The 27472-nt window shown below is 40.1% G+C and overlaps 2 protein-coding genes across 4 annotated transcripts in view; one reads left to right on the plus strand and one right to left on the minus strand.

Annotated features, from left to right (window-relative positions):
• The window catches only part of SPCS2 (signal peptidase complex subunit 2), a 278999-nt gene extending 259061 nt beyond the window's left edge, over positions 1 to 19938 (minus strand). For both annotated transcript variants that reach the window (XM_044072674.1, XM_044072673.1), the window contains exon 1: positions 19822 to 19938. In XM_044072674.1, the coding sequence (XP_043928609.1) occupies positions 19822 to 19860 (39 nt within the window). In that variant the 5' untranslated portion in view covers positions 19861 to 19938. The remainder of the gene's footprint in view (positions 1 to 19821) is intronic.
• An 82-nt stretch (positions 19939 to 20020) lies between these two features.
• The window catches only part of XRRA1 (X-ray radiation resistance associated 1), a 1524348-nt gene continuing 1516896 nt past the window's right edge, over positions 20021 to 27472 (plus strand). For both annotated transcript variants that reach the window (XM_044072671.1, XM_044072672.1), the window contains exon 1: positions 20021 to 20236. The gene's annotated coding sequence lies outside the window, so the exon portion shown is untranslated. The remainder of the gene's footprint in view (positions 20237 to 27472) is intronic.

The raw sequence follows: 27472 nt of genomic DNA on the forward strand, positions 1-27472 counted from the left end.
TAAAGGCAGTCTCTTGCCTGTAGTTTTAATGCCTTCTTGGCCTTTTTTCACTCATTACATTTCCCTCTCCATTTACTCCCCAAACCTTGGTTCCTTTGTCAAGTTTTCTCCAGTAAATTCCAGTCCCCGCTTATCTCTATCTTCTGTAGCCCTAAATGCAGTCATCCCTATTGGCATTTCATGCCGAAGCACTAGAGACTGGAGACAGTTTTGTTAATAAAGTGCAAACTGTTGACTTTTATATTTTTTACTGGCCCTTTTGCCATATTTTCATACTTTTGGGACTTTCTTGCTGTATTTCTATCCCTAATGGCAGTCTTTCATTTCTCTATTCTCATATTGGCTTAGGTCTGTTACTTTATGTACATAATATTCTGTATTTCTGTTATTTTCTTTATGGATCTGCAGCCAAAATCCAACTCTCTCCTTTTTTCTTGAATTTCCCATCTGCTTCATCATCACTCCTTTCCACTCTGAATTGTACCTTTCTGCTTGTGTTATGTATATGAGCCTTAACTGCAGCTCTAAAATATCCCTTCTAATCATATAATCCTGAACCACCTTGTTCTTTGGGAAGGTTCAAATTTATCCCACTTGAGCACTGCCCTCCCTCCCCTACCAGATTAAAGCCTTCAACTCATTATTACTGTGCGCTTGACCTGTACATAAAACTAAAGGGGCTAAAAACATTTCTACTGCTTGTATCTTGCTATCCATAACCACAAGATTTCAGTTTCCAGTTTTTGTAACATCTTTTGATTGATCTCTTCCCAAATATCCTTAGCTGTCATAACAGAATCCTTTTTAACCCATACTGAAATACATTACCATATGTCTGGTATTGTTATCCATTTGTGCACACGGACATTGGCTATTTTTGTAAACTTTGGTTTTATATCCTGATAAGACTTGAACCTGTCTCAATGTTACACAACACTGACATTTCCTTTTCTGGTTTTAACAGTTATAAAACAGCATTGTCTGCAAATAAAGCCAACTTTTCATGATTACCATACCAATTGCATCCTTTTCTGAGTCCCTTATTTTCTTTGTTATTTGTGTTATACTTAGGACCAGGCAAAGGGAAAAGATGACATCCCTGCCTGGTTCCTCTGTTCAGACACAGTATCAGAAAGGAAACTTCCCAATACAATTATTGCCTTTGATCCCTCATATAGCCTTCTAATTAACATTATTCTACTACTATGGAATGCAAATGCTTCCATTGCCCTACTCATAAAATCCTGGTTTACTCTGTTGAATGCTTTCTCTGCATAAAGACCCAACAGCAGCAGTGGTGTCTTCTTACATTCAGCTTCCCTCTGGATCACTCTTCTATTATTAATGTCAAATGTTTGCCTCTCCATACGAGCACCACACTGTTCCATTTTGGCAACATCTACACCTTTCTTTTAGCTAGTGTAAATACAAACACTATCCATAGTATAAATAGAAATGGACCTATATAAAGCTGGGTTTGATGGATCTTTACTGTCTTTAGGCATTACAGCCAAGACAGCTTTTTTCCAGGATGTTGGTACTTCCAGTCCTTGACTTTCCAGATCACTTTCTTCCCTCTAGCTTTCAAACTTCCATAGGAATACCATCTATTCCTGAAGACTTTCCTACTAATTGACAATACGTTACCATTTTTTCTCTCTCTCCTATCTTAACTGTTAATTGGTCATCATCATCAACCTCTAAGCTTGGCATAACTAAGTCTTCCATAAATACTTCCATTTGGGCTTTTTCCTGATTTTCATAGTCTTCTACTTCAAATTTTCCTAAAATTTCGAAAATACCTCTACAGGATCTCCAATTATTTTTCTTGCTATAGGTTCCCTGTTTAGCAGCAACTCTTTCTACTTTCTATTGCCCATGTCATTGTGCTAAACATTTTTCTTCTCTGGACTTCTTGACAAAAACAGTTGCTTAAAAGCAATGCTCCCTTATAGGTTCATAGTTTCATACTAGGCTATCTGCCCTAGAGCATTTATAAGCCTAGCCAGAATGTGTTTGGCTTTCGCCACCCATTTTAAATTTATTTTGCTATGCCCTTTTTCGAGGTTAGTATACTGTGCCTCTGTCTAACAGTGACACAGAAGTGATACCCGGGGTAAACCTACGATCTCCCATCCACTCAAGATTCCTCTTTAAGAGAGTCAATGAGGGACTCTGCCTAACCTGGACTGGGATTTTATTCCAGAGTGAAGGGAGTCTCTGGGTTATGAATCTGTCCCTCCAGCATGTCCTATTTATTTCAGTGCGGAGGTTCAAGTCTCTCGAGTGCGTAGCTCGATGGGATTTGGATTTTCTGAGGTGCAGCATGTCCATTAATTCCGGGTTGGACATGGCTTTATACGTCAGGCACAGATCTCCTCTGAACAGGCGGTATGCCACTGAGTAGAGCTGGAGTTTCTTTAACTGGGCAGCATATGGCATCTGTTTGAGCCCTTTGATCCTCTTGGTGAGGTACATCCCAAAAGGGGCATTGTACTCAATTATGGGCCTGATGAGGGATGAGTAAAGAGGCACGATGACCTCCCCTGATCTAGATGTGAATCCCTTCATGATTAGGTGGGCACCACCTATGTGGTAATTTGAGGGCACTTTGTTTTTGCCAAAAGGGATGACTATACACTTTTTGCATTTAGCTTGAGGCCATGGCTCTGGCACCAGTTGTCTGTTTCTATGAGGCCCTTTTGGAGGATGCTTGTGTCGGCTGGAGAGTCGATTATGGCGCCCAGTTTGCAGTCATCTGTGAACTTGGTCAGCCACAGTCCTTCCGTGTTGGCCTGTACCTCCGAGAAATATATACCGAACAAGAGAGGTCCCAGGACTGAGCCTTGTGGGACACCACTTGTAACTGGTTTGGAGTCTGACATGGCTCCAGCAATTCTAACCATGTGGGTTCTGTCCTTGAGCCAGTTTGCAATCCATCTAGTGACACAGGGGTTTATATTTAAGCTGGTGAGCTTATCTATAATGCCAGAGTGGGGTATTGTATCGAAGGCTTTTGGTGACTCAGGTTTAAGAGGCAGGATCTGCCCTTAAAGCCGAACTGGGTAGGATCCAGTGTCTGTAGGTCCCCAATATCTTTATTTATGAGGTCCATGATGATCCTTTCCATAGCTTTGCAGACCAAGCTAGTCAAGCTTATGGGGCGATAGTTTCCAGGATCCGTTGAGGCACCACCTTTATGGAGAGGGACCACTGTTGCTGTACGCCACTCTTTGGGCACATATCCTGTAATAAGGCTGAGAATGAACAGTAGTTTTATGTTTGGGTTTAGCTCTTCTTGGAGTTCATGTAGGACGCAGCCCGGGACACCGTCTGGTCCCATTGATGCTGTGTTTTTTGCTTTGGAGAGGGCGGCTCTTACCTGAGCATCTGAGATGTCAGGGGGGCAGACTCTGCTGGGATAGATATTTGCCCTTTTGGTGGGGAGGACGGGGGGAGAAGTTTGCGCTGAACCTGTCAGCTAGGATGTTGGCAATGTCTGTGGGTTCAGTGTATTTTTTGTCATTTTGGACTAATTCTGAGCATATCTGGGAATTACCACCCAGGTTCCTAACATAACTAAAGAAAGCCTTGTGATTATCCTTAGTGTTCTGTGCAATTTTTCTCTCGAAGCTGGCCTTAGACAATTTTATGAGTGCCCGTAGTTTTTTGCCAATACTGATCAGTGATGCCTTCCCTTTTTGGGACTTTGCTCTATTATTTAGTAGCTTCCTCCTTCTATTGTATAGTTTGTTTATGGCTGGGGTCCACCAGACAGGATGTCTGCCTTTGGAGGACTGGGTCGTGGTTTTATTTGGGATCGCATGATCCATGCATTCCTGAAGGTGTTCATAGAATGCGTTTATAAAGGATTCTGCGGTCTGGGCCGTATTTTCCACAGGCCCGGGGGCTTTGAAGGATTCCACCTCGGTTTTGAGGAGTGTGAAATTTGCTTTAGAGAAGTTTTTCACTGTGGTTTTCTGGGAAGGGGGTGGGGTCGGGATGTGAATATCCAGTGAGATTAGTTTATGGTCTGATCTTACCAGTGAGGGATACACTTCTGGTCTGGAGCATAGTGTCCCCATGTTGGTGATGATCAGGTCCAGTAGGTTTTCCCCTCTTGTGGGAGTGGTAACAAGTTGTTCCATAGCATTTGAGTTTATAAATTCTAGGAACCTTTGGGCTAGGGTGTTGGAGCTAGAGTAATGCTCCCAGTCTAGGTTTGGGTAGTTGAAGTCGCCCAATATAATGGTGTTTGGAGAGACCTTCATATTTTCCAGTGTTCTTAGGAAGGCCGAGTGGGGTTCCTGGGTTTGGGAGGGTGGTCTGTAGCACGCTATAAACTGGAAGGCAGTTTTACCCACTGTTAGTTGCACATGGATAGTCTCTGATGCTTCGTGCTTTGCCACCAACCTGGAGGTGTGGGTATCTTTGATGAACATAGATACTCCCCCTCCTTTTGTGGTTCGGTCCAAGTTTTGGGGCCGAAAAGCATGGTATGAGGTATAACCTGGTAGTGCTGGGGTGCTCTCGGGAGCCCTGAACCAGGTTTCTGTTACTGCACAGATATCTATGTTCTCCATGCTAAGGAGAGTTTTGAGTGTGTCCATCTTGAGGTTTAGACTTCTGGCGTGGAGTAGCATTACTCTTAGCTTCTTATCCGTTGTGATACCTATGGAGGTGGATTTGTCTTTTGAGCCTTGCCTAAAAAAGGCACTATGGGGGTAGCAAGAGCCTTTGCCAATATCCGAAAGCCCAGGGGTGACAGGTGCAAGCCGTCCCTAGCGAAGCATCATGGCTTGTCGAGCATATCATCCCAAGCTGACAGGCATTGGTTCCCCTTTGAATGACACCAGTACTTAAGCCAGTTGTTGAAATTGATCATCTTGTCTTCATATTGTGGCATCATTCTTGGTGAGGGTAAGATGCTACTCAAGGTCAGGGTCATACCGGCCTGGGCTACATGCTCAGAGAGCTCCTCTATGTCTCTTTTCATGTAGTCCAGGGAGGTACGTCTCAGGTCATTCACACCAGCATGGACAATGAGTCGTATTTGTACTTGCCTTGGAGTGACCCGAGTGCTTGTGTTATGTGGCGGATCCCAGCGCCCGACAGGCTGCTCACAGTGACCCTCTCCTTGTTCAGCCTGGTGAGCGGGACGTCAGTGTGCCTGACAATAGAGTCACCTATTACAAGTGTATCAGGTGTGTGGTTTAGTCTCAAGGGCTGTGACTGTTCGGCACACTGGCTTTTTGAGCTATGTGTTGCACGTGTTTTGTTTTGGGGTAGCGGTTGCTTGGGTGTCTGCTTTGGAGGTCTCTGCTGCTTAGTCAGATCTTTTATTTAGAGCCTCCGAGTATGTTTTTGTGTGATTATGTGTTTGGTTTGCTGTCGTGGTAGGTCTATTTGAGACTGGAATTGTAGTTATTTCTCTTTAGCCCTCTACATTTGCACCGCTTCTTGTTCTGAGAGATCCCAGTTATGCTGCAATACTTAAAACTTTGTCAGCCCCTCCAAATACCAATTACTTTTTAAACATACATTTCTTTTATTTCTTCCCTATTTTTTTAAACACTTTTCATTTTCTCTAACTTACTTGCTATACCTTCTGAAGAAATTTCTATCTTCCCCAATAACTCTCAATTAATTTCCACTACTCATGCCTTAATTTCCACTCCTTTAACAGGTAGGTGGGAAAGTGCCAGTGTCTTATTTGCACTTCATTACTCTGCAATTTTATCCTAGTTGTTGTCGGTGCAGGTGTGTGTGTGTCAAAGCTTTCAATTAAATGCACACATTTCTGTGACAATTTCTGTCTAGTCTAACAAAGTTATTGTACCTTCAGGAATAATATGCAAATTCTCTCAGGCAATCCTACTACCAAATTCACTTCTTCCATAGCAAATATTCTCATAAAAATGACTTCTGAGATCAACCCTCTTTGGTTATATTTTCCCTTCTACAGCCCCCAGATATAGCCTCACTGTTGCAAATCAAGTACCAGTCCCCACATACAAGTAATATTACCTACTAAGAGCCAATTACTTCTCCCAAATTTTCTTAAGCTTCATAACAGTAATTTTTTAAGTGGAATATAAATGCACACCAGTATAATCATCTGCCCTTACCAGTAGCCCCTTACTACCACAAGTCTACCATTACTATCATTTTCCCTGTTCTATTACTAATGGAGCTCCTCTAGCAAGTATTCTACTTTTGTCCCTGACAGCAAATGAATGAGAAAGAAATTCCTTTCTAAAGTGGGTCTCCTGTAGCACTGCTATTTACATGAAAAAAAAAAAAAAAACACACACACACACAAAACTATGTATATCTTCAAATAAATTCAAATAAAGTTTACCCTTCCCAGTAGGAACAACTGTCCCAAATGGACAGCTTCACACACAACCCAACCTAGAATTGCTAAAACGTACTTTATGACCCATGCTTCTACTTCAAGAGCTGCCTGTCCTTTACTTTCTTTATTCCCCTTCCCAGATGTGAAAAAACAATTTTAGAAAATGAATTTTCAGCCCCAAGAAAAAGTGCACTGACTATCTTTAAATTAAATTATACACTGTTCTAAAAGTACTTAGTTACCAGAAGAGAGTCTCTCTCATGTTTATTTCCAATAATTTACCAGAAGAGAGTCTCTCTCATATTTATTTCCAATAATTTAAAAACTTAGTTTTTACTGAACTGCTTGCCCTTGTACATTTTACATTTCGATTTCTCTCCGTAAACAATATCAGTCCTCTCAATTTACTGCCTTCACCTTTAGTTGGTTGTCTCCATGAAAAGTGTAGTTGCCCTCAGCTCCAGATTTCTCAACTAGCACTGCACATTTATTAGCTTAAAAAAACTATTTATTTACACTGGGGTCTCTGAAATCCACTTGCACTTACAAAAACTTAAGATTAGATGGTGCCAAGTGAATTAATCCAGACATTCACTAATGCAAAAGACGACATTTCAATTCTACACATACTTTTACACCTGACCCCAACAGTCCAAGATTACAACCTATAGGCTTAAACTTGCTTTTGTCTAGCCTCTATTCTGTTTTTGCATCATAATGCCTACATTTTTTAAAACTAAAAAAAAGACCCATTTACTTCAGCATTTTTATCACATACAGTGGATATAAAAAGTTTACACATCCCTGTTAAAATACCAGGTTGTGATATAAAAAAATGAGATCAAAATGAGATCACAATAAAATCATTTCAAAACTTTTCCTACCTTTAATGTGACCTATAACCTGTACAATTCAATTGAAAAAACAAATGTGTTAAGGGGAAAAAAATATAAACAAACAAAAAAAAAAAAAAAAAATGTACAATACCCTTAAACTAAATCACCTTTTGATTTAATTACAACATTCAGTCTTCATGGGTAGGAGTCTATCAGCATGGCACACATTGACTTGGCAATATTTGCCCACCCTTCCTTGCAAAAGCACTCCAAATCAGTCACCCCACAGATCTTGAACTTTAATTTTCTTCTGGTAAAGCCACTGTTATGTTGATATGGATGTATGCTTGGGGTCACTGTCGTTTTGAAAGGTGAAATTCCTCCATCAGCTTTCTAGCAGACGCCTAAAGGTTTTGGGCCAAAAGTGACTGGTATTTGGAACGTTTCATAATTCCCTCCATCTTGACTAAAGCCCCAATTCCAACTGAAGAAGCAACCCCAATGCATGATAATCACACCACCATGCTTCACCATGGGGATGGTGTTCTTTTGGTGATGCAAAGTGTTGTTTTTGCACGAAACATACCTTTCGGAATTGTGGCCAAAAAGTTCAACCTTGGTGTCATCAGATCATAACACATTTTCCCACATGCTTTTGGGAGACTTTATGTACTGTTTTGCAAATTTTAGTCAGGCCTGGATGTTTTTCTGTGTAAAAAAAAAAAAAAAAAAGGCTTCCATCTTGCAACCCTACCCCATAGTCCAGACATATGTAGAATATGGGAGACTGTTGTCACATGTAGTGCACAACCAGTTCTTGCCAGAAATTCCTGCAGCTCATTCAGTGTTGCTGTAGGTCTCTTGGCAGCCACCCTAACCAGTTTTCATCTTGTCTTTTCAATTCTGGAGGGACGTCCAATTCTTTGCAACATCACTGTTCTATATTTTCTCCACTTTTTAATGACAGTCTTCACCTTGTTCCATGGTATATCCAATGCTGTAGAATTTTTTTTTTGTACCCTTCTCCTGAGTGACACCTTTCAACAATGAGATCCCTTTGATGCTTTGTAAGCTCTCTGCGAACCATGGCTTTTACTGTAGTGGGCAAATGAGTAAAGGTCAGGAAAATCCAACAGGACAGCTGAACTTTATCTGGGGTTAATCAGAGTCTTGTGTATACCCAAGCAGACTGAATGCTGTAATTAAATGAAAAGGTGCTTCAACAAAGTATTATTAAGATTCTAGTTTTAGATATGATTTCCATTTTATGTATAAATTTCAATGAGAACAGTTTCCACTTAAGTGAAGTAGTTAATTGGGGTGATTTTAAAAATAATTGTTTATCTTCTTCACTTGGGGGGGGGGGGGGTTATATTATTTAAAACAATTCCAGTATGATTCTTTTATGTACTGCATTTCTATTCTCATTATTTTATATGCTTTACATATGTTTACTTCTATGTTTTGTTGCATTTGAATCATTAAATAATTAATAAATTTTGGAATGCATTTCTTAACTGTTGGTTGCATTGTCTACAGTTAAGAATGTGTAGCCATAGTTCTTAGTTTAAAATTTACTTATGTGATATATACTGGATGTGTAGCCATAGTTCTTCGTTTAAATTAACAGCATTCAAATTGATTTTAAAATTAGATTTATAAATTCCTCTTAATAACCAATACATATAGTTATGAGGGGATATGGATTTATTAGTATGGTTCCAAAAAGTAGTTTGAGTTAAACAGTGTCCATAAATGTTTTTCCATTTGGCAATGCAATAGGGATTTGACCATAGAATTATTGTTTAAATGACAGATGCAAATGAGTATATTTCTAAGTCTGGTAGACTAATACCTCCCATTTGACCATCATTGGATACAATTATTCAGTGCTACTCTAGGCATCTTGGGAAACCATACATTTTTTGTATTAAGCTGTTGAATTTCTTTATAGTGGTTTTAGGTGGGGGTAAAAATAGGGATCGTATCATATATAACATTTTTGATTATACTTCTTCACCATGGATGAGAGGCTATTCATAGGTTTATACTAGGCTATCTGCCCTAAGGCATTTATAAGCCCAGCCCAAAGTTTTGTGGCTTAAGCCACCCCTTATATAAAAAAATACTGTGCCCATTAGTTTGTTGTGCCTCTGTCCAGCAGTGACACAGATGATTCCCGGGGTAAACCTACGATCTCCCATCCACAGGTCAAGATTTCGAACAGAGCCAGCGAGGTGCTCTGCCTCACATGGACCGGGATTTTATTCCACAGCATAGGGAGTCTCTGAGTGATAAATCTATCACTCCAGCACGTCCTATTTATATCCGTGCTAAGGTTTAAGTCGCTTGCTCTAGTGGTTTTGGTGGATTTGGATTTTTTGAGGTGGAGCATGTCCATTAATTCCGGGTTGGACATGGCCTTGTATGTCAGGCACATGTCACCTCTGAGCAGATGGTATGCGACTGAATAGAGCTGGAGTTTCTTCAATCTGGCAGCATATGACAGATTTTGGAGTCCCTTTATCCTTTTGGTGAGGAACTTTTGGGGTCTCTCCAATTGCTGCAGATGTCGGGTAAGATACATCCCGAATGGGGCATTGTACTCTATCATTGGTCTGATAAGTGAAGAGTACAGGGGAACAATGACCTCACTAGATCTGGATGTGAATCCCTTCATGATCAGGTGGGCAATGTAGAAGGTCTTTCTAACCACTTTAGCAACGTGAGTGTCAAAAGAAAGGCCACTGTCAACCTGGGTCCCCAGGTCCCGGATAACCTCTTCTGTGCTTAGTGGATTGCCACCTATATGGTAATTTGGGGTTACCTGGTTTTTCCTGAAGGGTATGACTATACATTTTTTGGCGTTTAACTTCAGGCCATGGCTCTGGCACCAGCTATCTGTTTCCGTGAGTCCCTTCTGAAGGATATCCGCGTCCGATGCACTTTCCACTATGGCGCCCAGTTTGCAGTCGTCTGCAAACTTTGTCAGCCAAAGTCCTCCCATGTTGGCCTGTACTTCTGAGAAGTAGATGCCGAACAATAGGGGGCCAAGGACCGAGCCCTGTGGGACACCACTTGTGACCGGCTTGGAGTCTGACATAGCGCCAGCAACTCTAACCCTGTGGGTTCTGTCCTTAAGCCAGTTTGCAACCCATCTTGTTCCATATTTGTTCCATTTATTTGTAAGACTTTCTATATTTTGCAGACTAGTTTCATAATTGATATCCGTTATCTCTTTGATGTTTTCTGCAATAACTATTCCTAAGTACTGTCCTTTTACTAGGTAACAAAAGCACTTTTCTGACATCAGAAAGGTGTTAAAGCAGTTCCACTCCCAAGATTTTGTAGCATAACTGCAGCACTACAAAACTGCCTATCTCCAGAAACTGGAGACTAATCATGGTGATCCATGCATTATAATGATATATGGAGTTAAGACTGCAGTTAACACGATATTTAAATCACCCGAGAGCCTGGGCTTGGAAAGATAATGCAAGAGATAAGGGAAATAAAATAAAAAATATCCTAACAGATGGATTTTGTCAACATATTGAAGCAACAATGTATGTGCTGCAAATAACCCACAGATGATACAGAAGTTCCCACCAAGATCACAATAGCCAAATTAACTACTGCTTGGTCTTTGAGTTTCTCTATGAATCATTTAATTTCTCTCTACAAGGTCTTGGAACTTATTTCTCTAGCATTATTACAAACACACTAGAGAGAGTTGGGTCTATTGATTATAGCATTCTGCACACAGGAGGACAAAATTACAGAAATTACAAGCATTATCATGACCTGCAAACACTGAATACAGCAGTACAGAACAAGGGTGCCCAGGCAGTTCTAGACATTCCTGGAAGAAATTGATGAATTAAAAAAAAAAATCCAAATAAATTTAAAATGTTACCAAACAGAGAATGTACTAGAGAATGAGGAAGTACTGGGAACACTGTAAATGCTGACAGCATATTCCTGAAACACAAAGACTGAAGCAATACTGAGTTAATAAACTTTTATGCTTGGATCTGTCTCACCCTTATGGCATAACGTGATAATCCCAAACTGCTGTGGATGTTGCTGGGGGTTAAGAAGATGGAAGAGCAGACCTCAGAGGGAGAGGAATGAAAAGGCGGTGCCAACTTGCTTCTCTCTGGGTGAGGGCATGTGTTCAGTGGTTCACATTCAGAGTTTTCCAGTGAAAACCAAAGAACCTAACAGAAGCCTCTGCACTGAAGAAGGTAGGCTGCCTGTGGGTTTAGAGCATCCCTGAAAGAGAGAGTGACGACAATCATTGGCAAGTCCACTGTAAAATCAATCATGAAGCACTATCGGATATGTAATTGGGAAACCATAGGGATTAAGTATAACCCCACTGACAACAGACCATATCATGACAATGCTCTCAAAAGGCATAGCTGCAGTACGGATGATCTGCAAGCAACATGGCAGCAAAGACAGGAAGCATCTAAATTTCAAACTCAGGAAAGGGGTTCATTGCTACCACAGCATCAAAATAATAAGGAAAATTTTACCTAAGGAAAGTAGCATGTTGACAATAACCACATACTGTTTCAGAGTATCCTCAAAAGTTGTACGAAAGAAACTTTGTGCTGGAGTCTTCTATTCATTGACACTGGAATATGTCAGGACATTAGGTATGCAGTCATCGCCTTAAGTTCAGTGGAGTTGGAGATATATGTTTTCATGCAAACACGTGTACACACAGGACACAAATTCTAACACCCACATCCCACTCTAGCATCTATTACTTTGAGAAGGGATCTGACTGATTCATGGGAATATTTGTGTTTGATTAATCAGTGTGACACAGCAGATCAACATCTCATTTCACATACTGCATACAACTCCCCCTTCAGCAACAAGGTCTGCGAACCAGGATTAAAATCTCCACCATTCCCATAGAGAAGCATACATCAAGGAGGCTTCCTCAACCCTACAATTTTTGCTGGCTCTGAAACCTACAGTGCAGAGAACTAAAACACTGCAGTTCTGAGCTGATAACGAGTTGTTTCTTGTGCCCATGGTACACAATTTGATTCCTTCCATCTTCTCATGCTTACTGTTTCACTCTTGAGCAAATCACTTAACCAACCAGATAGTTCTCTCAGGTCACCCCCTAGAAAGGGACAACTGTGTCCAAATTATTACAGGATGGGACCACAATACATTGTGCTACACTAGCTTGAAGGCAGAAGGCAACAATACCATATCTTGTCTACTCTTATGTGCCTTAACATTCTACCTCTCCATCAACTCTTCTTTACTTTTCCCTTGTCCATTTCCATCTGTCGCATGTCTTACTGAATATCATTATGCAGTCTCTCTCCACCCCATTCTTTTAGTTCATTTTATGCTTCCACAACCCTTTGTATATATAAGTATTTTCAGAGATCCTCTCTCATGCCCACCTAATATGATTCTGTACACCACTATCATGCTTCTCCTGTCATTTTCAGTCTCAAATAAGAAGCACCAACTCCTCAGCCTATGGACATAGCCAGCCAACCAACCAGCCAGCCAGCCAGCCAGCCCCCCCCCCCACACACACACACACACACTCCATTCTACAGATCATCCCAGTAGATCTCAACTGAACTCATTTCAGCAGCCTGATATCCATTTCATTTTACAATCTCCACACACCTCGTGTACTGTTCGTAGTTCTGTTTGACCAAGGCCCTGTGGTTTGGAAGCATAACTTCTTAGTTTCCAATGGTCTCCTTAAAAACAAACTCCAGCAGTCTGACTACTGCAACTAGTGTCTTCTCACTCTGCTACCAGTAGTCTAAAGTGTGAGCAATACCCACAAACCCTTTTTCTGCTGTGGTGCATTCATTTCCACTGTTACCAGTGCTTGCATTTGACTGTTTGTGATGAACTGCACTACATCACTTTAGCAATGGATTTGAAAGTACTTGAAAGGACTAGAGACTTTTCCCCATTCATTCACCCTCTGCTACTGCATTGATCTTTGAGAGATTAATCCTCTCTCTCAAAAGTGATCCAAAAAATGCAATGAAGAGTAGTGAAAGACCCTTGTAGTACTCCAGTAATCACTTCTCCAATTCATAACTTGGTCTTCCTCACCACAACCCTCTATATCCTACCATTCACCCATGCAGCTAGAGAGTTCCTCAGTCATGGTCCAACTCCAATCCCTCCAGTTCTACTATCAGCCTCCTATGCAGGGCACAGACAAAGGAGTTGCTTAAGTCAGGGTAGATTACATCTACTGGTACATCCCTGTTAGCTGCACTTCTAAGACAATCGTAAATCTGATCAGGTTTGTCTAACAGCTCTTTCTGGCTACAAACAGATGCTGGTTGTTGCCCTGCAAAAAGGTGCCATATTTGCCATTCTTCATTATTTTTGGCACTACTGCATTACTCAGTGAACTGCTAAATATCACAAGAGCAGGCAACACACACTGACCAGATTTCTGAGGATTCTAGGAGAAAGCACATCTGGTTGTTGTCTTTAATCCTCCCCAAGAGCAGCAAGTTCTCAATGACTCACTACTAAACATCTGTCCCCTGTCCTCCTCATCCTGCCCTGCCTCTTTCCCAGCATAGCACACAAAGCCACACAGGATGATTAAGTGATACTCACAGAAGAGTTTGTACTGAATCTGCATATGGTGAGTCTGGAAAGTGTCAGCGTTTTTCTTGGAGACAGCAGCAACACAAGTTGAGAAAAGGAAAACTCCTTTGCCAATGGCTGCTCTGGGTGGTTGGGACAGAAAAGGAAGATTTTTTTTTTTTTTTATCCAGAAGTGGAGGGAGTTTATTTTGGCTCTCATGTTGTCTAGTGAAAATGGTAGTTTAGTGACTGATCAAGCCATAGTCCTAGGTATTTGGAGGTGGATGTGGTCTATAGAATGGTTGGGTCTATATCAGAACATCGAAGTATTAAAACTTTGAATGTTCTGATATCTAACACTATTCAGCGAACGCCAGGAATAGCGAAGCTGAACAGCGAATTCTTTCCTCAGGAAAGAATTTGGTTGGCCGTTTCTGTGGCTTCGCTATTCTTAGCACTGTGGAGGAAAGTTATGGGTTGGGTTTAAGAAAGTGTGCGACTGTTTGTACGTTAGGGTTGGGTTAAGTGTGTGAGCAATACGGACAGACTTAGGGTTAGGGGCGGTTTAAGTGAGGTAGGGTGTGGGTTAGGTGAGCGTGCGATAGTGACGGATCTTAGGGTTTGGGTTAAGGTATGTGGGTAGATAGTGTATGTTTAGTGTAGCGTTAGATGTAGGAGGTGTGTGTGAGAGAAGCAAATTTTTTCCATGGGGGGGGGGGGGGAATTGCTGTTCTGAAAGTTCAATATTTTCATGTTTAGATGTTTTGGGGCCAATGAAATAGCGTTCGCTATTTTCATCTTTCGATAACATGATATAAACGTGAATGGTTATGTAGGTCAGAGTATCAGGTGCTTGGTGAATTTTCTGTGGAGTTGTAAAATGCAGAGTTTTGGTTCTGGTGGTGCTGAGCAGTAGTTCATAGTTTATGCGCCATTGATGAAGCTCCTACAAGTCTGAATAGGGCTAGCATTGAATGTTGGTGTCGAGAGTGACCCGACTGGTAAATAATGTCATCAGCATAAAGGGTAAATGGGAGATGGCGGAAGTCACAAAGAAGTTTCTTAATGAATATGTAGAAGAGAAGGGGGCAAGAATTGATCCTTGAGGTGCACCTTTGGAGACAGGTGCTGAAATATGTCAGTAAGGAAGTTTTTTTTTTTTTTTTTTTTTTTTTTTTTTTAAGCCAAAGAGCAGCATCTGGAGTGATACCAATTTTAATTAGATTTGTTATGGAGAAGACAGTAGTCGGGTGAGGTCAAATGCCTTTTGTTAGATCTACAAATAAGACACCCTAAATGAAGCCACTACAAGAGTTTAGCAGGATGTAATCCGTTAGGAAACAAAAGTGCTCTCATAGTACTTAGTCCAGGCCAGAATCCAGGTTGTTTGGAGGACAGCAAGTGGTACTGCTGGATATACAGGGACAGTTGGGCGTACACTATCTTTTCAAGAGGTTTGCCCAGAATTGACAGGATGGATATGGGATGGAAGTTAGAGGTTTCCTTTGGGTTGGTTTGGGAGAGGGTTTATTTAGAGCAGTTTTCTAAACCTTTGGCATGATATTTTGTGTGAAACAGATTATATATGTGGGCGAGTGGAAGACATGGATTCTCTCTGCAGTGATAAAAGAACCAGGACTTCATGTTGTCAGAGCAAGGAGAGTTGCCAGTGGGAATAAGTCTCTATTCTACTTGAAAATTTAGTTTTTTTTCTTCTATAACCCCACCCACAAAATGTCATGGCAGGTACTGGGCTGTGAATTATACACAACTGCAAAGCATTATGGACAAGCATAAATAACTTGCCTACTTAAATGAGATTATTATTAACATTGGGCATTTTTGTGCAAAAGTCATGTTAACTTTCAAACAAGGTGTTCCACCTGCAAGAAACAGTTGATAATGTTGCTATTTATTAGGAAACTAATGCTGATGTATTTTGCATGAAAATACAGTACCCTGTAAACTAATTTAGGAAGTAATGTACTGTGGGGTTGGTTTTTTAGGATGTCAAAGGTGAGATTTTCATCTCCAAGAAAAAAAAAAAATTAGGGGGCCATTTTCCTCAAGGAAAATAAACGCAAAGCATACTTTCTGTATCAAAAATGTTATAATTTGTATTATACATGATAGGGAAGTTATTGCCGACTCCAAAGCTTGGTTACTTGCACCTGCTTCAGAACAAGACTAATCCATATGGCCAGTTTCTGACATAAGGGGCATTATTACAGTTAATTACTAAAGTCGATAAAAAAAACTGGATTTTCTACTGCTCATTCTTCCTGCAGACTTAAAAAAAAAAAGTGCCATTATGTTACAATGAATTTCCACCTGCTACTTCCAAATTCTGTCATCTTGTTCGCATAACTCTCAACCTCTCATAGCAAGAAACCTGGACAAAACCAGAAAAAAACTGGGGGGGGGGCAAAACCCAAAAATAGGGACAGATTTTAAATATTGCTCCTATAAACTTAGAAAGTTGCAGAATGACATTTCACATTACATATATTCTGAAAGACATGAAATCTAAAATTCAAATGTCTGTCATTATTTAGTGACTTCAATGATTTGCCAGAAAACCACAAAGTTTGAGGAACACGCCAAAGACAACAGGCAAAAATCTGGACATTCTGCAAAAATCTGAAAAGTTGAGAGGTATGCTTGCTCGTAAAAATCAAGACTACTGTAACCCAGCAATACACCAATGATTTCAGTACAGCACACAGACGAAGACACATTATATTACTCTTCATTACTCCAAGATGTAAATATTAAGGTGTCCAAGTTGACTCCACAAATGAAAAACAGAATCTTATGTTTAAGACTCAGATACTTTACAAAAGAAGCCCAACTCAGAAAGGCTTCAGACACAGGTAAAGCACCAAGGGCTTTGCATCACCTCTCGCAAACTTCAGAGCAGCTCTTTGCCCCTACTTATTTACCCAACATTTTTGACCATGTAACTAAACTGGTCCTACAATCCTTTCTAGCCACAACCCAAGCAATACAGCAGACAGTAGTATTGTATTATAACGCGATTATATATATATATATATATATATATATATATATATATATATATATATATATATACACACACACACACACACACACACACACACACACAAGCAAGATTAGACATGTAAAGAGGGGGAAAAGTTTGAGGAAAGAAACAGAAGGTTCACACAATGTCGAGGATATGAAGTGTAAACACTATTTAGAATGCGGACACAAGTCTTTATGTATTTTTGGTGGCAATAGGGTTGGTCAGCAAATCAACAGAGCTTGGCAGACTATCTTTATAATTAAGGATACACATTGTACTATTAACATCTGCTACATACCTCTGATCTCTAAACATACCAGTTCTGAGCCAACACAAACTCAGTTTACTGCAAGTTAGCCACATTCTTAAGCCAGACATGTAACAGTGGGTCCACAACAGCAATTCAAGCTACAACAAAATGAATCAGGAAAAAAAAAAAAAAAAAAACACCATACGTGATCTCCTCATTTCTTGATTCACTTCAAGCACCATACTTCTTTCCCAAGCCACTATTGCCCAGTCCAGCACCAGCAAAATAAATAGGCCTTTATACAACACCAGAGATGATGGTAATGACACATTTAAAAAGACTACAGCCCTCCCCAAGAAAAGTACTAAATGAAGAAATGTTTCAATAACTGGAAACTTCAAACATCTTCATATCATCACCACCACCCACAACCTGGTAGCAAAATTAACACCAAAGTGAAGCATCATAAACTCATACTGTAGCTGTACATGAAATTGTACACAAGGTTTCAATAGGAGTACTAAAACTGTCAAAATGTTTATTCAGAATGAAACAATGTTTCTAATAATACCACATTAACCAAGTAGAAATAAATACGGAACGTAGGATTTCACATGCTAGTTCAGTGCACAGCGTTACTAAGCACCACAATATACATCACACATACTCTAGGATAGAAAGAATGTACTGCCTGGCACACGTTATCCTTACCAACAATATTTTAAATAAAATAAAGGATTACTGTCTTAATTTCTTTGCCATCTACCTCATACTTTCTGCCGTTTAGCTCAAACCAAGTCAACACTCATACTAACAAAACGTTCGCTTGTTTGTGTACATGCGATTTTGTTAAACTAGATAAGGCTAAGCTAACTCATCACTAATAACTGTTCACACAGCCACAAGGGTTCCCCTTTCCTTTCACAACATACAATTTCTGTTTCTCAGTGTTGAGCCATGCAGTCTTCGGTCTGTTTTAGATAACTATGTAAACTACATCATTAAAAGTCAATACTGCAAATCCATTTATACAATTCCTATAATGCTGCTTATTGTACATAATTACATAACCTGTGCATAGCCCCTCAAAGATCTTCTCAGCCACATACCTCAGCATAAATTCACATCAACACTAAAAGACTGCTCCAACCACAGGAATTTACCTCTTCATGTTGCATTCCTGCAATGCTTCATTATCTCCCCTCTTACGTCTACAGCTCACGAAAAGGGTCTTTTTTTTTTTTTTTTTTTTTTTTTTTGGGGGGGGGGGGGTTGTCATTACAGTAAATGCTGGCCAGATTGAAAGCAGACAAAAAACCCTTGCACCCCCACCCCAGACTTATAACAATCAACCTCAGAGTCACTATTATTCAGAGAAAACCCATGCAGATGGTTCTTCCCAATGCACATACATCTGCCTTTCTCACTTGTTTGTAGCCACAGAAGATTAAAGTTACAGTTAGTCCAATTTCTCATATTTCAGTGGTAGTACGTCCTAAAAAAGGGGCAGCATTCCTTCTAGTCATGTCTGAATTTACATGTGATCCCAATAATAAATGTCAAACTTTGAAAGATTCAATAACTCAGTTTACTACAAGTCAGACACATTCTTGAGTTATCTGCAACACCATGAAACAGCATGTAAAACGCTACAGTGCACAAGATATGTTGACTATATAGACATGCAACAGTATGCCAACTGCAGCAATTCAAGCTACAACAAAATAAGTCGTGAATAAATGGCAATCAGCATAGAAAACTAAAGGTCTTAGCTGTTAATCAGCTAATTCCTGTGTCCAAGGTTTAATTTCTTTCACCTTCCTTTACATACTATGAGACAATTCTGAGTCTCACATGAAAAGGAGCAATTTGTCCAGTTGTCTTAAAAAAGCAAAGTACACAAAACTACTGAAGTGTTTTCACCTGACCCTCCTTTTTGTCGGCAGACCTGACTTAGGCAATTGTGTACCACAGAGGAAAAGACAAATCTCTTGATACTTTAGGGGGACTCTGTTTTTGAACTTTCCTCCAATCTGTTTTTGAACTTTCCTCCAAGTACTGCAAAAAAAAAATGTTTAACAGAATCAGGAAGAGTTGAAGGGTATGCTGATGGGAAAGCGTCGAGTCCACAAGTAATCAGCTCAATCACAGGGTCAGCAAATGATTAAACATATGTTTCTGTACAAGTCTTTTATCCATTTACCAAGTACGTGAGAACTACTCCAACCTACTGACTTTGGGCATTAGAAAGCATCTAAACTTCAAAAAAAGACAAGAAAAAGCGCTCAGACATAATATTTTCGTTTAAAACATTCTTGTGATCTAAGCTGTTATGTGCCATACGAAACTGTTACCCACATAAAATGTCATTCAATACAGCACAGGAAATTACTTCCCCAACTTCTCCAATCTACTCATAAATTAAAAAGGACCAAATAACATTTGCTAGTAGAACTGTTAGTTGAAATTAAAAGAATATGCGAACATGATACATGGCACAGACTTCCTAACGCATTTTGAAAAGCACACGTAGTCTTTTATTACTAGACCCAATGTTATTTCTCAAACCATCCTCACCTAACGGGATGTCAGCTAAAGAGTGATATATATCACCAACACTTCCCCAAAATAACAATTCTTAAACATCAGACACATCATTATATAAACTACACCTTAAGACTATGGAAATTATACATTAACAGTACAAGTAATTATTACTCACTTTCCCCAACAATCCATTTTTTCCGCCTTTCATCGCCATCTTTCTACCACACACTGTCTGAGTTGGGCTTCCCTGACTGGCTAAGAGCTACACGATGACAACTTCCTAAACCATTGCCGATGTTCGTAGTAGTTTTGCCGGTCACCATCAATTGGGGATTTCACTTTCTCGGAAATAAACTTGGTTTGCAATGCTCTGTGGTAGCTGTAGTTCATTTGCCGGTTATTTGCAGCGTTTTAGTTGCTAAGAGACTGATGTCTGCAGGTATTAAGCGATGTTCTTGAAAAGTTGAAGTTTGTTAGTTTAAGGCGTACATTGCTGGAAAACAAAGATGACTCCCGTCATTTGTAATCAAAATTAGTGAATTAAAACAAAAGCATTGGTCCTCAAAGAAATTTAGCATCTAATGTTTATGGTGAGTTAGAAATGTATTCGATTTATTTTTTTTTAGCATGCCTATGTGCATATTATGTACAACTCGTATATCATGTTTTTAGGAGCTCAGATGATGAATTGGATATCTGGAATACATTTACGGGTAGTTTGTGAATTGTGCTGGTGAAATATTGGAGTTATTTTATCATTCGTACCTTCTGACGGAAATAGTGTAACTTGAGAAGTTAAATGTGCCAGTGCAACATATATCTTTCTTTAAACTGTATTTTCAGTATTTTTTGTTAGCGCTGGTGGCCCATTTAACCCCCCGAAGTAGCTAGGCAGAGGGGGAATCTCGGGCCCAGAGCTTTTTATCCATGGGTATCCCCTTATAATTATGAGAGTTTGGGATTTTGTTGTTGCTTCACTTTCTTTCACGAGTATAATCGGTAAACTCTCACAGATGAGTGTAACTTTACTATATGCGTTAGCAAATTACACAGTTTTTGACGCAAAATATGTTTTTTTTGTATTGGAGTGGTGCAGCGGTTAAAGTTGTCGCCTCAAAACAAGAGGTTCTCCGGTTCGATTCTTAGCTGGGGTGCCTTCTGTGTGGAGTTCGCATGTTCTCCCTGTGTTCACGTGGGTTTCCTCTGGATACTCTGATTTCCTCCCACATTCCAAAGACATGCATCTGGAGTATTTCTCCCCGGGCCCGCTGAAAACAGGCTCTGTGGAACCTAGTCAGACCTTCCCGATCAACACATGCTAAATAAATAAATAAAATTTTGCATTTATCTTTGCTGCTAACAAACACAACCCCTCCAACCTGATTCACTGAAGCTGGAAAGTCCTGCCATGACAACATAAAAGCCTGAAGGTGCAGTTCCATGTTTTTAAAATTAATACATGCATGCTAACTGTAGCAACAGGAGAGTCCTTTTACCTTAGCAAGACAATTTGTCAACAGTGTCTTGCAGAACACATTACATATAATAATGAATGCATAATTAAAGTTAGTAGCTACTTTTTTAAAAAGATGTATACTGCTTTTGTGCGTTTGCTTACCCAGAAGAATGATTGCCCAGTAACAACCTTAACTTTCCTTGGGGCAGAAGCTGTAGGTGCAATGAGCTTGGAGAAACAGGACAGGTGAAGCACGTTTTGACTTCAGTTTACGGATAATTTTGTCTAAGAGATTAGCCCTTCTCTGGAACACGCCCAACTCATGTGAAACAGAGCTCATCCCTAAGCTTATTCAAAAGCAGTTTGGACTAATAGATGGAATAATTCACTCCTGACTTGTCACCTGTGGCCCTAATGGACAGGGTCAGTGTGTAGATACCCTAAGGCAGAGTCATACACCAAAGCTTGTGGGCAGTCATAATAGGGAAAATTGGGACACAAATTGCTAGGCTTAAAGGCTCTAGTGCCATTGCCTAGCAATTTTTTATGATCCTATGAGCATCACTTCGTGGATGTGGACATAAAGTAATTAGCAAAAGTAAAACTTTAAAGAATATTCTGCACTTCTTATTTTTTAAACTACTTGTAACTTTAACATCAGAAATAAAACTTAAAGTGAAATTGTTTGCATGGAATTGCAGCAGCTGGTTACTGAATGCACTTAACTCACTGTCAGTGATGAAGAATATTCTTAAAAGAAAACAGACAATTGTCCCTCATAGCACATTAACATAGAAACATAGGAATAGTAGTAGGCAAGCAATCACAAAAACTGTAAGATGCCTAGTCTTGTATACCTTTAAGAAAGCACATTTAAAAGTTGGTATCTCCTCGAATATGCCAAACATTTCTTAAGCTATATGCGATACAAAGCCTGAAAAAAGCCTTGTACTTACTGTGAAGATGTGAGGTAGTGCCAGCTGTGCCAGGGAGAGTAGGGCAGCGCATGAGTAACATATGCCAGCATAGCAAGCTGGAGTTTTATAAAGATTTATATGTCATTAGTATATCAAACTGATTTGTACAGGTGTCTGTGTTGAAAATGTATTTGTAAAGCTGCTTGTGTTAAAAAATGTTCCAGCAGTGGGTCCTGCTGAACAGAAAAAAGAAATAGACCTGTATGTCAGGCTGTATTATAAATTTTGAAATTAATGTTGTAACAGAGGATACTGGAAGGGAAGAGGTTAAGCTCAGCCCCAGCTAACTTTTAGAAAAATATCCTGAAATTAAATTACTTAATTTAGGGCTTAAGGATTGTATCTCACAGGCCACATTGCAGCCAGAGACAAAAAGGCTGCACTACGAAGCCTTCTGGATTGTCCTTGGGGTGAACTAATTGCTACTGTGGAAGGGTGGAAGGATGAAAGTTTGAAATAGTTTTATGGCTTCCAGAAGCTGCAACACATCTTAGCAAAACTCTGTCTGTGTGTATGGTAACAAATGTACGAGATTCTAGTTCAATTTCTAGTAAAGAGGTGTAGTATGGGAACCAGAAGTCAGATGACTAGATGTATGTGATGTCATTCTGTAATCCAGCACTAATACTAGATGAGACTGAAGTCTCAGGGCGGTCTGTTTTTGTAACCTGAAAAAGAAGGCTCTCTCACCTTCGTTATCATGCCTTGCTTTAGTAAGTAACCAGGGAACAGTAATACTTTAGATTAGTCAGGAAAATATTGTGAGATTAGTTAAGTACCATTTTTCTGTATCTGTGTGAACCTATTTATTTGTGTTTATTTTTAATATTTCTTGTCATTGAAACCCTGGTGCTTATTGCAAATAGATATTTAGTATTTTCACATTCTTTATTTTTTTATTATTAAATATATTTAAACTTTTCATTGTGGCTGATCCTTTAGAGAATATTTTAACCTTTGAGAATACTTATATTTATTTGGTGACACTGTGACTGCTCCTGAAAGCCTTACTGCATTGGTCAAACATTACCATTTGTATTAGTAGTAATTTCACTCAGTATAATTGAGTAGCTGGCTTTGGAGTGTCTGGTGACCATAACTACCTTATAGTCTGGGCAAAGAGTAACAGAGTGAGTAAATCTATGCCAGCCTTTCCCAGGTGTGTGTGTGTGTGTGTGTGTGTGTGTGTGTGTGTGTGTGTGTGTGTGTTCACGCGCGCATGCATGTGAGAGCATACAAATCAAATCTTGAAGAGTGTGTGTCAGCTGTTTGGGCAGGGACACAGAGCACAGGTTTCACAGAGAGAGTGGTGGAGGACTTGGCTTGGACACTCATCTGAGGACTCAGATCTACATCTGTGCCAGTGGAGAGTCTTACTGGGAGCCTGGAGAGAGAGGGGGAAGCCAGCCCCTAGACTGAGTGTATTCCCAGTGTGCTCTTAAGGGAAATTGTGCTTGATGCAGAGAGCTGGAAATACTATGTGTATCTATTTTTGTTCCAAGTGAATGCCCCTCACCGGTGTCAGTGGTGAGGAGTCAGGCTCATTGATTTTGGCCCAGAGGAGGGACGTCACAATTTGCACAAGGAAAAACGGTCAAAAGCTTGTTTTCATTAATACAACAGATCCATAAAAAATGTTATATAGATAAAGCAACTTTGGGCTGCTTGGAAAAAGAAGCATTAGAGGAAGGGCGAAAAAGATAAAGAACAAAACCCAGAGATTTTTGAAAGGTAAAAAAAAGAAACATGGCCTTGGGGAAAGAAGAAGAGATCTAGTATGGTACAATATCTATGCAAAGGAGACAGCCAAACTAATCAAAACAAAAAAGCAACTCCAAAGTTATTTGAAGAGCAGTACAGGCAAAGGCACCCAGATATGGAACATTTCACAATATAAAAACTAAATCACAAAGGGGGAATACAGAGCAGAAGAGGGTCTATAATAGATTCTCAAAAGCTGACAATGTTGAATCTGACATTGTCGACACGAGAATAGTGTAACTGCTGAACATCCGTTAGGGGAGATTTCTGTTTACTTCAATGTAGTGTGGTCTCGGAGTTGGTATATTTAAGTAGTGGGGGGATGTGGGGGGTGCAGGGGGGTTTGCCCCCCTGCCTACACCATTTAGTTTTTTTTTTTTTTTTTTTTATGAACATTCAATGTTTTAACAGTACAATCACTAAAGGTCGACCTTTAGTGATTCAAACTGTTAAATATTCAATGTTCTAATATAGACCCAGCAGAAGATTAGTAAAGTATAAGTTAAACAAATAGAAGCTGAATTTATGGAATACCTACATAGTGAAGGATTTAGTATAGAAAGTCTAACACAGATAATGTCACAGCAGAGTGATTAGTCACCAAATCACAAACCGGTGGAGCGGGAGACATCTGAAAAAGAAATATGGACATGGGAAAGAAAAATAGATTTAATATGGTGTAATGTGTATGCAAAGGAGAAGGCAAAACTAAACTTCACAAAAAACAGCACCAAATACATTTGAAGAGAAATACAGACAAAGGCATTTGGGTATGGAAAATGTAACAATACAAAAATAAGAAAACAAAGGGGGAGAGTAAAAAAGAGAATTAGTAATGCAGAGCAGAAGTTGTAGATTACCTGCAAAGTGAAGGATTTAGTGTAGAAAATCCAACTCTGGTAATGTCACAGCATGAGGGAACAATGAGTCCCCAGATTAAGGAAAAACAGTTGGAACAGGAAGCATCTGATCACTTGCCACATAAAGATACTCTAGAGCCTTTATTAGAAAACCATGGCAACTCTGAAGCAGTCAGTTTTGTGAAGTGATAGGTCAGAGAGTTCCCATATGAAAGAACAATAGTTGACACAAGATGACACAGGATGTAGCTGAAGAGAATATGTCATAGGAAAATGTTCTGGAACTATTTGTAGGATGCCCAAAGGAAACGGAGAAAAAATAATGTGCCCTCAGTTTAGAAGAAAATGACACACGCACTCAAAATGACAGAGTGGCCTAATGGTTAAGGTGTTTGCCTTACAAACACAAGGTGCAGGGTTTGAGTCTCACAAGGGATAACTGGCTAGGCTTAAAATGGCTCGCAAGGGCAGTTAGCTTAGTACTAATCTATGAACCTATGAACCTAAGTCTCTCAACAACAGGTACTGTTATGACTCTGTCATAGTCCATGTTGGTGTGAATGACTTGAGATGTACCTTTCTGGATAATATGAAGAAAGACATGATTGAATTCACTGAATATATGTCCCAGGCAGGTATGTTCTTAACCTTAAGCAGCATTCTACCGTCACCCAGAATGATGCCTCAATACAAATAGAAAATGATGACTTTAACAATTGGCTTAGTTTCTGGTGTCATTCCAGGGGAATCCAGTACCTGACAGCCTGGGAAGATATGATTGACAGACCTCGATGCTTTGCTAGAGATGGCCTGCATCTGTCTCACTTCGGCTTCAGGCTTCTGGGAAAGGCACTTTTCTCCCCATAGTGCCTTTTTTAGAAAAAGTGACGAGGTTAAAACTACTAACATAAAAATTTCCACAAAATCCAAATTAAAGGTCATGCTGCTAAACGCTAGGAGTCTAAACATGAAACTGCACTCATTGCAAGCATTCTTAACCCTGAAAAATGCTGACATCTTTGCAGTTACAGAAACCTGGCTCAAATCTGCGGAGAACACCCCAGCCATACCTGGTTACTCATCCTATCATACATTCAGACCCCAAAGTGTGGGTAGTAAAGTCAAAGGAGCTGGAGTTTCAGTATATATTAAAGACATACACACCTCCAGGCTGGTTAAACAGTATGACGCACAGGAGACACTCCAGGTGCAGTTAACCATTGACAAGACCCCTATACAAATCGTAGCTAGCTACCGGCCCCCAAATCTGACTCGAGATGCCCAAACTGCCTATCTAGACCTCTTCGAATCTATCAAGATTCAACCCTTTACCCTGATCCTGGGTGACTTCAACTACCCAAACATAGACTGGAAGAACTACTCAAGCTAGAACACAAATGCCCAGAGATTCCTTGATTTTTGTCAATGCAAATGCTTTGGAACAGCTAGTCGATACCTCCATAAGAGGTGATAATATCTTGGACTTGGTATTAACCAACATGAGTAACCACTGCAGCATCCCTGTAGTATCATCTTCCCTTGTAAGATCCGACCATAAAGCGGTCACATTCGAAGTCACCATCTCCCCCGATCCTCCTCTAGCTAGGATCAAACAAAAACTTCTCCAAAGCTGATTACAGCCTCCTGAGGGATGGTATAAATAGCTTCACAGCCCCCTCCCCCACTCTAGGAACTGGCACCAGTATCCAAAACTATACCAAATTACTAGACAAACATTTATATAGATGCATGGAATCAGGAATACCTGGCAGTACTAAATCATCCTCTGCAAGGAAGAGTAACCCTGTCTGGTGGACATCTGCAATAAATAAACTGTATAACAAAAAACATTGCAACATTGCTGTCCAGGGCCAAGAAGGAGCAGGGTCCCAACTGGAAGCAATCTCTTCTTAGCCTAAACAAGCAAATAAGAGCACTAGTGAAATCCTCCAAAGCAAACTTGAGTCCAAATTGGCCACATCTACTAGAGACAATAATAAGGCCTTCTTCACATATGTCCGTAATCTCAAAGTTGGCACCCAGATCTGTTTAGAACTGGTGATCAAGGACACCAAATTACAAATGCCATAGATATAGCAAACTTGCTGGCTGACAGATTCAGTGAAAATTTCCCCCCTCCATCAGTAAATCGGAATATTCCCAATACCTGTCCCCTTCTTCTTATATCTAGGAATCAGGTCATCACTGATCTCTCAAAGGCAAAAAATACAGGCTCCATGGGACCCAATAACATCCCAGGCTCATCCTACATGAACTCTGGCAGGAACTTGCAGCACCATTAGGTACCCTATTCAAACAAAGCCTGAGTACCAGCTTTGTCCCAGCTGAATGGAGGACAGCCACTGTTATCTGTTTACACAAAGGTGGAGCATCCACCGATCCAGGAAATTATAAACCCATCAGCCTAGCTAGCCTGATCTGCAAAGCCATGGAATGGATTATCATGGACCTCATTAACAAGGACATTGGCAACGTCCAAACACTCGATCCCACACAGTTTGGCTTTGTCAAGGGGGGGTCATGTCTGTTACATTTGGTCGACTTTTTTGAGACAGACACCAAAGACATGAATGAGGGGAAGATGGTGCACACCGCCTACCTTGACCTGGCCAAAGCATTTGACAGTATTCCCCACTTGGACATAATAGATAAACTCTCAATTAGGCATCAATCTGTATGTTACCAGATGGGTAGCTAACTGGCTCACTGATGGAACCCACCTAGTCAAAACAGGGGAAGCCACCTCAAGAA

This window comes from Protopterus annectens, chromosome 5.part0 (genome assembly GCF_019279795.1).
Source record: "Protopterus annectens isolate FY-2018-M chromosome 5.part0, PAN1.0, whole genome shotgun sequence".
Taxonomy (NCBI): Eukaryota; Metazoa; Chordata; order Ceratodontiformes; family Protopteridae; genus Protopterus; species Protopterus annectens.